Source organism: Thalassophryne amazonica, chromosome 8 (assembly GCF_902500255.1).
Source record: "Thalassophryne amazonica chromosome 8, fThaAma1.1, whole genome shotgun sequence".
NCBI lineage: Eukaryota > Metazoa > Chordata > Actinopteri > Batrachoidiformes > Batrachoididae > Thalassophryne > Thalassophryne amazonica.
The window spans coordinates 46,057,512-46,071,137 of NC_047110.1; the positions used below are offsets into that span (position 1 = coordinate 46,057,512).

At 39.7% G+C, this 13,626-nt stretch overlaps 1 protein-coding gene across 3 annotated transcripts in view; it reads right to left on the minus strand.

Moving 5' to 3' along the window:
• Nucleotides 1–2,994: 2,994 nt before the first annotated feature.
• Nucleotides 2,995–13,626, minus strand: part of LOC117515519 (PDZ domain-containing RING finger protein 4-like) — a 640,352-nt gene continuing 629,720 nt past the window's right edge. For all 3 annotated transcript variants that reach the window (XM_034176100.1, XM_034176101.1, XM_034176102.1), the window contains exons 7-8: nucleotides 12,679–12,807; nucleotides 2,995–5,006 (exon numbers count right to left, since the gene is read on the minus strand). In XM_034176100.1, coding sequence (XP_034031991.1) covers nucleotides 3,543–5,006; nucleotides 12,679–12,807 — 1,593 coding nt within the window. In that variant the 3' untranslated portion in view covers nucleotides 2,995–3,542. The remainder of the gene's footprint in view (nucleotides 5,007–12,678; nucleotides 12,808–13,626) is intronic.

Sequence of the window (13,626 nt, forward strand, 5' to 3'; positions counted from 1 at the left end):
ATTTGTAAAAGAGTGGAAAATATAGGCATTACCTGACCAAATATTTATAATATGATATTAACAAAGTTTTTATTAATTCCAAACGTTAAAGATTATTTTACCACCAAAATGAATACGAAGCATTTCAGAATTTTTCTTTTTTTCCATTTCTTCCACTGTATTTCACTTATTGTGTAATACAAAAGAGAGCCAAACACTGTTTTGCTATATTGTTTTTGCATATAGTGTAATAAAAGACAGCAATGTAAACATTTTAATTGCATTACCTGTTTGTTGGTGTCAAAAAATATTTCAGCGTAAACAATGACATTCCGAAGCCACATTTTAAATGTGGGTTCAAGAAATTTTAGTTTTAGTTACTCTACTTATTTTTCCCTTAAAATGAATACATTACCCTGTCATTGTCAAGTTCATTTTAAATCCCTTAAAAGCTGAATCTTTAACTTAAAGGCATATTCCCTTTCAATTTTCTGATACCAATTAAGTCGTAAAAAGGATTTTCTTCTGCATCACTATACGTTCATTGTTTAGTGTTAAAAAAGGACTCATAATCTTATCTGGAAACAAGGTTTTGGCTCACGTGGCTTAAAATACAGGAACACAAGGCCATGGCACACTTTGTGTGGTGACATCACAGATGACATAGGTGGGTTCTGACCCTTGAACAGCATTGATACATCACAACTGCTAGTGTAAGCACCATGGAGCCAAAGAAACATGGTACAATCAAAATCATGCTTATTTGGGTTCTGCTTCTTTCCCTGCCCCAGAACAAAGCAGCATCTCGACATCTGGAGTTGGTCCCCTGATGCCGGAATGTGGCTGTCCACTGCTCCTAGTGGTTGGATTGGGTCTAACTGTAATTAGGATGGGTTAAATGCAGAGAACAAGTTTCATTGTATGTATGTACAATGATAACAAAGACTACATTATTATTATTATTATTACTACACTCTCAACTGCAACTGAAAGTGGGCAAAAAAAAAAAAAAAGAAGCAGAAATACAGTGGCAGACAAGGGCAGACATCCCATTGGAAGGAACTCGAATAAAATAAAATAAAATCTGGAAATACATCACTTGAATATGTTGCTGTATCAGCTGTCAATACTAATAATAAGTCATAACATTTTGGATTGCCAAAATGAGTTTGGCCCAAAATCATTTTTTTTCTGGCAGAACAGCACTGAGAGGGCATCATCTCAGCAAGTGCACCTCTCGGGATGTTTCTATGACACCAATAAAGAGGTAACAACTAGCTTATAACTGTATGGTGATAAATAGCACTCACCTTCCACAACAACCAAGTATTCGTTCCAATCTCCTGTTACGGATGAGGTGTTTTTTTGTTTGTTTGTTTTTGTCTGCAGTGTGATAGATTTTGTGTGACAAATCATCTGACTTCACACAGACTGCAAAAACTTTATCCTTCACAGCTTTGCCCTCATGGAGTAACAAGTTTTGGGTTGGTGGGTGTCGTCATGTAGTTTACCACCGGAATAGTAGGGGCCACGACATGGAGAACAAGGCAGGGACTTTCTTTCTGGAAGTCAAACCCAATTTTTTTCTAGACCAATTTGTCCCTCAACAAGTTCCACTTCTATATTCCGTCGCCAACCTCCAAAGCAACATTACGTGCGATTCCCCTCAATAGTAGAGAAGCTTGAATCTTCGACTGGATTGGGTTGCTTGACGCGAGGACGTTTCACTTCAAATCGCAGAAGCTTCCTCAGCTAAAATTCTTGCTCTGGTAGTCTGACTTCTGTCTTGACTCCTGTAGAGAAGAATAAACAGAAGCCACAAAAGCTGGAGTTTTAAACCTAACCAGACCCCTCCTACCGAGAGGCAGACTGCTATAGGCTAAACAATCGATGGATTGCGGGTTGTTTGAGCGTCTTTGCAGTTTATTCGACACTGTGTTGAAAAGTTGGTCATATCTGCAGACTTTTCTGGCAAACGTTCCTCTATTTGATCCATGATCCAAATGTAATCGGCATGCGTACTGCAAAAACATTTAAATATGATGGGACAGGAAGGAGTGAAACCAGAAAAGTGACGGGTCACAACCCTTGAGGTCTCCATTGTTTCAACATGTAGTTTCAATTTTTAGAAGGTGCACGTTACGCTACAGAGAGGGGTCCAGAGAGGTGCATCACTATGAAGCTTCAGAGACGGAGAAGTATAAATAAGACTTAATTGGTTACCTAAAAAGATGCTGCAGTGACGTCACAACAGTTTTCTGAAAAACCTGACGGATTTTCAAATTAAAGTGCTGAGACTGGCCCCTGAAAAAAAGAAAAGTAGTCTGAGAAAAAAGACACCAGTACAGGGTTTTTTCTGGAGGTGGCTGCACTCAGCTGCATCCATGCTGTTCTCATTTAGAGCAAGGGAAAAAAAGATGCTGGTGCTCAAAAAAAAAACCCAAACAAACAAAAAATGCTACATGGACAGAGACCCTTAGTGTGGAGACTCATGTTTTATCGTAGAAAGTATTTTTTTTAAATTCCAAGTTCTCCGTTTCCACCAAATGCAGCATGAACATTGAAGGCTGCATATGCCCTTTCTCATTTGTGTCCTCCGCAAGATCTTAGAGTAAACTCATTATATTTGACATGGAATCCACCCCCAAATGTATATTTTATTGGCAATAAAATTAGATTCAGATTCAGATTCAGACAACTTTATTGATCCCAAAAAGAGCAATTATGTTTACACTCCAATTATCTCAGAATTGAGGCAAAGTGGGTGAAGGCCGCAGCAGAAGGGGTCCGCGCCACCCAGCTTGGGTCCCAAGCTGTCAATTAGCTATAATTTTGTGATGCCCCACAGAAATAAAGGTACTTGATAGTTAAATTTCAAAACAAAGAAAAGCTTGTCAATTCTATCAAAAAGTGAAAGGGAGTATACCTTTAAGTTTCTTCTTTTAAAATTTAATAAAATATTTTATGAGGTCTGCATTAGCCAGTAATATTAGATGTGACAACAAAAACTTTTACTGAGCACTGCTATTTATTCTCAATCTCTGTGTTGTCTTTTTTTTGTCATTTAATTATCATTTGTAAAACTGGTGTGCCTCTGGTTTGAAGGATAAGCCATGATATTAGTGTTGATTTTTTTTTTTTTTTTTTTTTTTTTGCAACTGGCATGCATGTTTATTAAGACACCTTTTGATCCTGAAAATGAAATAACATTTTTCTGAAGATGCTCATACGACTACCTTGAATCACACAGCTGCAACACAAATATGAAGGATTAAAATATGCATGTACAGAGTGAAACACAAAAAACAAACAAACAAAAATTGTGTTGTACTAATTCCATAGAAAAGGTTTTCTTTCCCTCCCAAAGAGTGAAGTGAAAAACGACTGAAAAACATGAAAAATAAAATGTTATGATGATACCACTGATACAGTCTTTACAAAATGCTTTCTGGGTTACAAAGTGAGAAAAATATGCTATTGTCCTCCATAAAAATGCCACATTGAACGAGGCAAGTATATTATACCGCATGGGGTAGAACGTGTGTGTGTGTGTGTGTGTTTTATTATACAGTAGTGACCGACAGGAAGGCATTGTGCACCTTGGCTCCTTCTGGGGCCTTAGCACCATGAGTCATCAGCTCCTGGATGGTCATCCAGTTGTCCAGGATCTTCTTGTTGCGTTTCTTCATCATCTTCTTGTGGCTGAGCTCAATAATGCTGACTTCCTTTCGCCCCTCGCTGCTGCTCTGAGGGTTCTCCTTCAAACTTTCCAGCCGGCTTCGCTGCATGAATTCTCGTCTTTTTCTCTGTTCTTTAGCCCTGACCACGTGCTGCTTTCTCTCCTCTTTGCTCCAGTATCTCCCCATCTTCATTTCACTCATTGCATCATCATCTGTGGTCATTCCACCACTACGCTCTTCTTTAATCTTTAGGGCTCGCTCCCTCAGAATCTTGTCTCTCACTGGCCTCTTGGTGATGTAGCGCGTGCCGTCGCTACGGATCTTGACCTTCCACTCCATCTTGGGCTCATTAGCGGGCCTCTGGGGCTCTTTGCACACACTGAGGAGGCTGAGCTGGCTCTGGGCGTACTCTACAGCAGAGCGCTGCTGGATCAGCTGCATGTAGCTCTGGTAGTGGCGGGCATGTGCTGGGATGTTAGCCTCTCTCTGCTGGGAACTGTGGGACGGAGAGAAGTAAGGAATCGGGGAAGCACATGGCTTTAATTTGCCTCTTGTGCCGTCCTCACCCTGAGGTGTCTGGTCCGATTCGGAAGGATTGCTGTGGTCGGGGCTGCTGTTGCCGGTGACTGCAGCGTGGCACGGTGGGATGGGGCTCAGGCTGAGAGAGTGTCCAGCGGTGAGGCCACCGCAGAGGTTTCTCTGGTTGGTGAGGCTGACCATCCTCTGGAGAGAGTGCTCCGGGGAGCGATCCATCGCCAGAGGGGTGCTTCGTGAGCTCTCCGCTGTGTTATAGGCACTGGAGCTGTCCTTGTCTGACTTCTCAAGCCTTTCATTAATGTCAGCCAACTTGCCCCTTGTAGGTTCGCCGCCGTGGAGACTTTGGTTTTTGCTGGAGGGCCCAGAGTGGCCTGTAGACGACTGGCCGTTTCGAAGCTTGTGAGCCTGCATGATGTTCTGACATTCAAGCTCAATGCTGCGTAGCTCCTCATTCAGCATTCGGAGCTCATGCTGCACCCCAGCCTGCTCACCCACGCTGCACTCAATGGTGCTGCGGCGGCTGTAGAACAGATCGTACTCGCCGCTATTACGAATCTGACACTTCAGCTCCAAAAGCTGCTGGAAACGATCACCTTCTTTTGCATCATCATCCTCATCGTCTTTATTGTCCAGCTGTGTGGCAGCGTTGTTACGGCATGCTTCCCGGTTTTCTCTGAGGCACTGGGATAAACGTCTCTGGATATGTGCCAGAACATTGTGCTCGGAGCTCTCCGATCTGTCTTTTAGACTTGATATACAGTCTTTCTGATGATGGATTGAAGAACAGGTGGGCTTGTCATCGTCGACTCTCTGAAACAAAGATTAACATGGCCAACATTAAGTAATTTTACTCTGATGCATTGCAGTTCTGTAATCTTTCTTTTCATGACCTACACAGGCATTAACTTAACTTGTATTTACAGTTACAACCATAAATATTTGGACAATGACAATGTTATTGTTTTAGCTGTTTAATATTACATATTGGTATTAAAAGCAGATAATGAGTAAGACCTAAAAGTGCAAAATTTCAGCTTTCATTTTAGGTTAATTACTTTCAAATAAGGTCAATGAAGTATGAATTACATCATTTTTCATTTGTGAGCTCCCTTTTAAAAGCACCACCAGTAATTAGACAAACCAGTATGATCATAAATGAAACCCTCATTTCAATACACAATTGCAAATCCTTTATAGTCAACCTGCCTAAAATCTGGACCTGGCTGATAACGCACACAATTCTGGGTTTCTGCCAGGTTTCTGCTGCATCTGCCCTCACCCTCCTGTTTGTTCTTGCTGTACTTTGGCTTCATATTTGCCTTCAGCGAGTGAAACTCGGCTCATTTGAATTCAGGTCAGATGACTGGCTTGGCATTGTTGAGGATCTTTGCACTTCTTTGCCTTACTAAAGGACTTGGGTTTTGTAGTAAGATGGCGATCATTGTCCATCTGCACAATTCATGCATTTTACAGCATTTGGGTGAATGTGGAAAGATAATGAAACTCTAAACTCTCTAGAATTCACCATGCTCATCTTGTTAGAAGTCGCATAATCAATAAATACAAAGGAACCAGTTCCACTGGTTCAATACTACTGTCACCATGTTTGTTTGAGATCATAAGCTCCGTCTTCCCTTTGTCAAATTTTCTACTCATCACTCTGGTATAAGGGGATCTTTGTGTCTTCTCATTTTTGTCTGGCCATAGGAGGTTGTTCCAGAATAGGGTCTTAAGGCTCTTTAGCACCATCTGGGAAACTTTGGAAAACCTTAGTCCAAGGGGGTTGGACACCAGGGTATTCATTTTTAGTCTTGTTTAAACCATTGCTGAATTTGCAAGATGCTAATTTTTCTTCTGTCGCATCCTTTGACAAACTTTGATAATCTCTTGCATTTCCATGGAGACTTTAACACTGTTGTACATGCTGTAATATCACTGTGATGCTTTCCTTACAAGTCGCAGTTGTGCTACTGTACAGATAACCTATAACCCCAATTCCAATGAAGTTGGGACATTGTGTAAAATGTAAATAAAAACAGAATACAATGATTTGAAAATCCTCTTCAAGCTATATTCAATTGAATACACCACAAAGACAAGATATTTAATGTTCAAACTGATAAACTTTATTGTTTTTGTGCAAATATTTGCTTATTTTGAAATAGATGCCTGCAACACAGTTCAAAAAAGCTGGGACAGTGGTATGTTTACCACTGTGTTACATCACCTTTCCTTATAACAACACTCAATAAGCATTTGGGAACTGAATACAGTAATTGTTGAAGCTCTGTAGGTGAAATTCTTTCCCATTCTTGCTTGATGTACGACTTCAGCTGTTCAACAGTCCGGGGTCTCCGTTGTCATATTTTGCATTTCATAATGCACCACACATTTTCAATGGGTGACAGGTCTGGACTGCAGGCAGGCCAACCTAGTACCTGCACTCTTTTACTGCAAAGCCACGATGTTGTAACACATGCAGAATGTGGCTTGGCATTGTCTTGCTGAAATAAGCAGGGACGTCCCTGAAAAAGACGTTGCATGGATGACACATGTGTTGCTCCAAAACCTGGATGTACCTTTCAGCATTGATGGTGCCATCACATCCCCATACCATCACAGATGCTGGCTTTTGAACTTTGTACTGGTAACAATCTGGATGTTTTTTTTCCTCTATTGTCTAGAGGACATGACGTCCATGATTTCCAAAAACAATTTGAAATGTGGACTCATCAGACCACAGCACACTTTTCCACTTTGCATCTGTCCATTTCAAATGAGCTTGGGCTCAGAAAAGGCGGCGGTGTTTCTGGATGTTGTTGATGTATGGCTTTCGCTTTGCGTGGTAGAGTTTTAACTTGCACTTGTAGATGTAGCAACGAACTATGTTAACTGACAATGGTTTCTGAAGTGTTTCTGAGCTCACACGGTAAGATCGTTTACACAATGACATCATCGTTTTTAATGCAGTGCCGCCTGAGGGATTGAAGGTCACGGGCATTCAATGTTGGTTTTCGGCCTTGCTTTTAAACTGTTGGACTATTTTTTTCACGCATTTGTTTACAAAGTGGTGATCCTCACACTATCTTTGCTTGTGAATGGCTGAGCCTTTTGGGGATACTCCTTTTATACACAATCATGACACTCACCTGTTTCCAATTAGGTGTTCTCTGAGCATTCATCAACTTTTCCAGTCTTTTGTTGCCCTGTCCGAATTTTTTTGAAATGTGTTGCAGGCATCCATTTCAAAATGAGCAAATATTTGCACAAAAACAAAAAAGTCTAACAGTTTGAACATTAAATATCTTGTGTTTGTGGTGTATTCAATTGAATATAAGTTGAAGAGGATTTGCAAATCATTGTATTCTGTTTTTGTTTACATTTTACACAACATCCCAACTTCATTGGAATTGGGGTTGTACTACTGTGTTTGCACACATCACATCAAGCCTGGCCATTACATCATAAAATCACACAGTAGATCATGTTCGTGGGAACCATGAACTTCACAAGCCAGTTTTTCACATTATAAACTACAAGCTTCTGAGATGCTTACACTAGGAAGTGAAAATGGGCCTTTATTTAGATCTTTTTGTTTTCTTTGGAAATGCCCACTTTGAGGGTCTTGTGCTAAGCGATCTGTCTTTCTTTGATCGTTGACTTTGACAGATATGTCTATCTGCTGGAGGGTGTTCTTGCTCTGGCCAACTATTTTAAGGGTTTTTGTCTTCATCAGGTAAAGAGTTCTTCTGGTGACTATTTCTTAACCTCATCTTCTGGGTGCAATGATGTTCCTGAGCTCACATTGCATTTATTATTTTAAACAATGTAGCAAGATGCACCTACTGTAATAATTTTGTGATTTTGCTGATTTCTTGTGGATTTTCATTCAAATGGTGGCTTGCTTCATGCATAGAGAAATGCACCACATGGCCAAAATGTTGAAGCTGATGCCACATCACAATGCAAGTAATGCTCTTCACCTTAGCCTCCCTAATTACCCGCTTGTTTGACACAAAGTCATTCAAGTGGTACCCAAGGATCTTCACATAGATGTCTGAGTGTTGAGGACCCCAGTGGCTGGAGAAGGCTAAGGGGAAGCCCACCTATCTGCAGCAGATCCATGGTTGTTACAAGCCTGTGACACACCATGTCGGATCAAGGAAACATATGAGGAACTGATCAGTTTCTGTTAATTTTTGTCCGAAAAACACCTTTCCTCATCTGCAAAATGAGTTCCTTGTTAGCTGATGTCAGGGATGAAAGTGGTGAAACACACAAAAAAGCTGAAACCCCAAATTATCTCCCAGACGCCAGACAATAACCTGTAGTGAGTGCAGCATCCATTTTGGTGAGAAAAAAACCCAACTTTCCTTATTCAAAATCACTCCTCTTGTAGTATTTTGCCCTTACTATTACTTACTAGAATGCAGCAGTTTCCTATCTTGGCATAGTTCTGGTGGAAATGCTAGAGGAAATCACTGAAGAAATTAACAAACTGAAAATATGGATTGACCGAAACAAAGTGTCATTAAAGTTAAATAAAACAAAACTAATGTTATTTGGGAACTGTAGAACGAATGAGCAAGTAAAAATACAGATAGATGGGGTGTAAATTGAAAGGGCTAACGAAAATAAATTTCTTGGGGCAATAATACTAATAGATGAGAAAATCAGTTAGAAACCCCACATCAAATAAAACCAAACCAAATTAAATAAAAGAATCAAAAGGCATTTCAGCGTTTAAAAAAGGCAAAACATGTTCTGGATCACAAATCACTCTGCAATTATTTCTTTTGTTATGTTCAAAATAAACCTTCAAATAAATAGTTCAACAGTAAACATCTAGGAGTCACCAGGTAAGTTTGAGGTGCTCACTGTGAGGATCACTGTGAAACTACAATATAGAAATAAAAATAAAAGAAAAAATAGTACAATTTGTAATGCATTTGGCTCTTTTACGTCAACAAATGCTGAGTCATTAATTATTATACTGAACACAAATGCACATAAACATGCTGACAGGTGACAGCTTAATGCTAACTTTATCATTGAAAATGCCATAAACATACTAACGTGTTAGCATTGCTTCAGTTTTTAAGTTATAAAATACATCTATCAACTGTGTCAGAAGACCATAACAGGTCAATTTAACATAAAAAGGTAAATATTACTGACAGACATATGCTCTTTAGGGTTTTAGCGGGGAAAAATAAAGAGAATGTGAAATAAAAACCAACAGCTTTACTTCAAGAGCCCCTTGCTGCTCAACAAGATGCCTGATGGAAAAAAGCGGAAATCCGCCAAAAAAGTGTACAATTTTCATCCCTGTGATGTCCGCCGAGTCCATCAAAAAATTTTGAGCATGTTGAAAACTTTGAGCAGACGTCAGGAGGAGAGTTTTCCTGCTGCCTGCACATTTATAGTTTTGACCTCTACTTGTCATTTACTTTTACCATACTCATGAGTTTATATCGGCCCAAACTCCAGCACAGGCTGCGAATTCTGCATGAGTGGAGACAGGACAGATCCCAATGCAGCAACATAGTGCTGCTGTTCCATATCAGACTACTGAAGAAAAAGACAGCTGTGTGGTTTTTATGTGGACCTTAGTGCGCTTGAAAGATTCTGTTGGCGAGGAGGCAATACAGAGTTGTTTGATGTCCTCACTGTGAGGCCAGTACATGAACAGTGAGGAAATATGGCATCATGCTTTCAAACCCTTCTTAAATCCAGCTTCCCCAAGTGCATATATATCAGGAAACGAGGATAACTGATCTGCTAAATGCAGAACTCTGTGTTGGCAGTGGAAATGTGACAGCAGCTGTCTGTCACAGCCCCACATCCACGGGAGGCCAATGGATTACGCAGTTTTTCCCAATGGACACAATATTTAAATCCGTAACTAATCCCTTTGTTCTATCCGTCATGGCATGACAGCCTTTAGAGACATGGAAATGGATAGGTATCAGCCTGGGTGGTTGCATCCAAGAACCAAGGTGCAGTGGTGTCATTGATGTGTCAAAGTGCCTGTTCCCAGACTTGGTGGTGTGTATCACTGGCAGTAACAACTTTTTTTTCGTAAATTTACACAGACATTTAACTTCAATGTATTCCAAATCCAACACTTCAACTTAACTCGAGACCTTTTGTCTCCTAACATGCAGACAAAAAAGGGGTTAACAGACCTGGCTGTGAATATATACTTAAAAATGGGGGCCCACACACAAAAAAAACTGCTTACGTTTGCACATCATTTGAAATAAAGCTGAAATTCTGCACTCCAGGCTCATATTCACGATATACTCAATTTGCTTCCAGTTCCAATATGCTGGAACTGAAACAACAAAAACAAAACCAGTTTTCAAAATAGAAGCCTCTCGTATTTATTTGTGTGTGTGTCTGTGTGTATTTAAATGTTTGTCAGTAAGGAATAAAAACAGGAGACAACCACTACAAAAACAGTTACTGGAACTATTTTGGGGTTCAGCAAGTGCAGTTCTATTCTCCTGAAGGATTACACATGCTGCTGTGAATAATCCTGTAAAACAGCTTTGTTACTCCAGGGATTGTTTCCTCTTTATAATGCCTTTGAAGTTCCATTTATATGGATTTATGTAGTATATCTAGGTCTTCAGCAAAACAGAATTTTAAATCACGAGTCCTGATGTTTAGAATTGAAATGCTTTACCAGTCTCCTTGCATAAATATTCATAGCCATTATTCTGTATTCATGTTTCAAAGCACAAAGATCATCTTCACTGTCAGTTTTGCAAAGAAAGCCGATGAAATGTTGGCTTTTTATCTGGAGCTGTATGCAGCTGTAGCCATTTTGAGGAAAAGGTTAACACTGACTATGTATAATGGCTTATTAAAGTCCAAGAAGGCATAAGTATGTATGATTGTGTCATGTTCAAAATGGTTTAAATATAACTACAGCGGGTTGAAAACATCACCATTTTTCTCAGTAAAAATATTTCTAAAGGTCCTACCGACATGAAATTTTCACCAGATGTCTCTAACAACACAAATAATCCACACATGCAAAGCAACCAAAACAAATGAGTACAGAAATTAAGTTATGTGTAATAAAATGGAATCACACAGAGAAAAACTATTGAACACGCTTACTGAAATTTATTTAATACTTCGCATAAAAGCCTTTGTTGGTAATGACAGCTTCAAGATGCCTCCTGTATGGAGAAACTAGTTGCATGCATTGTTCAGGTATGATTTTGACCCATTCTTCCACAAAAACAGTCTTCAAATCTTGAAGGTTTCGTGGACCTCTTCTATGAACTCTGATCTTTAGTTATTTCCATAGATTTTTATTGGATTCGAGACAGGTGATGGCTGGGCCATTCCAGCAGCTTTATTTTCATTCTTTGAATCCAACTGAGAGTTTCCTTGGCTGTGTGTTTGGGATCATTGTTTCATCTTCATCATCCTGGTAGATGGCAGCAGATTTTTACCAAAAATGTCTCGGTACATTTTTCCATTCATCCTTCCTTCAATCATATGAAGTTTGCCAGTGCCATATGCTGAAAACAGCCCCACACCATGATGCTCCCACCTCCAAACTTCACTGCTTGTATGGTGTTTTTGGGGTGATGTGCAGTGCCATTCATAGTGTTTATTATGGCATCCAAAGAGTTCAATCTGGGTCTTGTGTTTTCCCAAACGTGTCTAAATGTTGTGCAACAACAAACACACAATGGTCAGCATGATGGTTGAGTGCATTAGCTATTGTTTTCTTTGAAACCATTTTTCGGTTGCTCTCCACAAGTGGTCCTTGGCTCTTGGACAACTTTTCTGATAATTCTTTTCACTCTTCTGTGAGAAAGCTTGTGAGGAGCAGTTGGTCATGACCAGTTTATAGTGAAATAATGTTCTTTCCACTTCCAGATTATGGCCCTATAGTGTTCAATGGAACATTCAGATGTTTAGAAATCCTCCTGTAACCAATGCCATCAGTATGTTGTGCAACAGCAAGGTTGTGAAGATCTTGAGAGAGCTCTTTGCTTTTACCCATTATGTTTCTTGCGTGACATCTTGGTAATTAGACACCTTTTTATGGGCCATCAGTTAGGACTGATCCAGATGATATTAATTTGCACTGACAAGGGGCAGGATTACTTTCTAATTACCGATAGATTTCAGCTGGTGTCTTGGCTTTTCATGTCTTTTTGCACCTTCCTTTCTTCAGGTGTTCAACACTTTTTGGTGAAAATGTAATCTCAATAGCACCTTTAGAAATATATTTACTGAGAAAATTGTGATATCCTAAATACTTATTTTTCCTGCTGTATGTCAGTCAGGAGTAGTTTAAAACCTCAGATGTTTCAAAGGTTTTCAACATATTGGCCACAGCAGAGATGCAAGTGGCCTTCCAGAGTATGTTTGAAAACCAAGATTACAAAAAACTACGTCACTGACTATCTAATCCAGTTAGACAAGGTAACATATTCGGCGGCCATCTGACCCGTTCATTCTCCTGCTCCTCCTGAAGGGCAGCCAATTCTATTTCCTCTCTCTGCTGCTCCTCCAACATTTCCATCTTCAGCTGCTCCAGGAACTCATTGTGCTCATCATCCAGCCAGGCCTCCTCCAGCTAAGGGGGAAAGATGAACATAAGCAAATGGAATGAAACAGAGTTGTGACATGATATCTTAAAAGAAATGTCTTCCAAATGGGTGCACAAATGGGTTTTTCTGAGCATAGCTGACATGTGTATGAGATAAGAAACTACAGTCCAACCTTTAAACAGTGATTGGCACATATACAGTACATGTAATCTGGCAACGCACAACCACAATGTATGCATATATAATCTAATAAAATTAACAACTGCACATTTCAGTGGACACTCGGTTATTTTACTTCATACTGTCTATCATCGGTCTACTCCAGTTGAAGCAAATGGGATACATCCCTGAAGATTTCAGATTTTCTACTGAGAGACATTTAATTACAATGAGTGTGTCATTGCTGCTAGCTCATCTGCACTGCGGCAGAGTCCATCCGATTATATGACACCGGCCTTGGGCCTAAACTCACTCTACATTAGCATGCCATTAGCTTTTATGGCTTACCGTTGGAAGTCAATTACATGGCGCAACATAAAAATAAAACATGATGAGGTCTCTTACTTGTGGCCTCCACTATGAGTGGCTACCTAGCTCTATTACTAGTTACAAATCTGTTGATATTTGTCAGGCTGAAACTAATGATGGGTTTCATGTTTTATTAATCAGACTGTCATTCTTGGAAAATTAATTAAAATTAATAATTGTTCTATGAATATTACATTTTTGATATCACAATTTTTCAAAACCCAAAGAGTCTAAATTACTACTTTTAACAAAAGAACATCCAAAGATATTCAGGTTGATAACAGTTCAACATCACTTACAATCCAGTTAAAATCTGT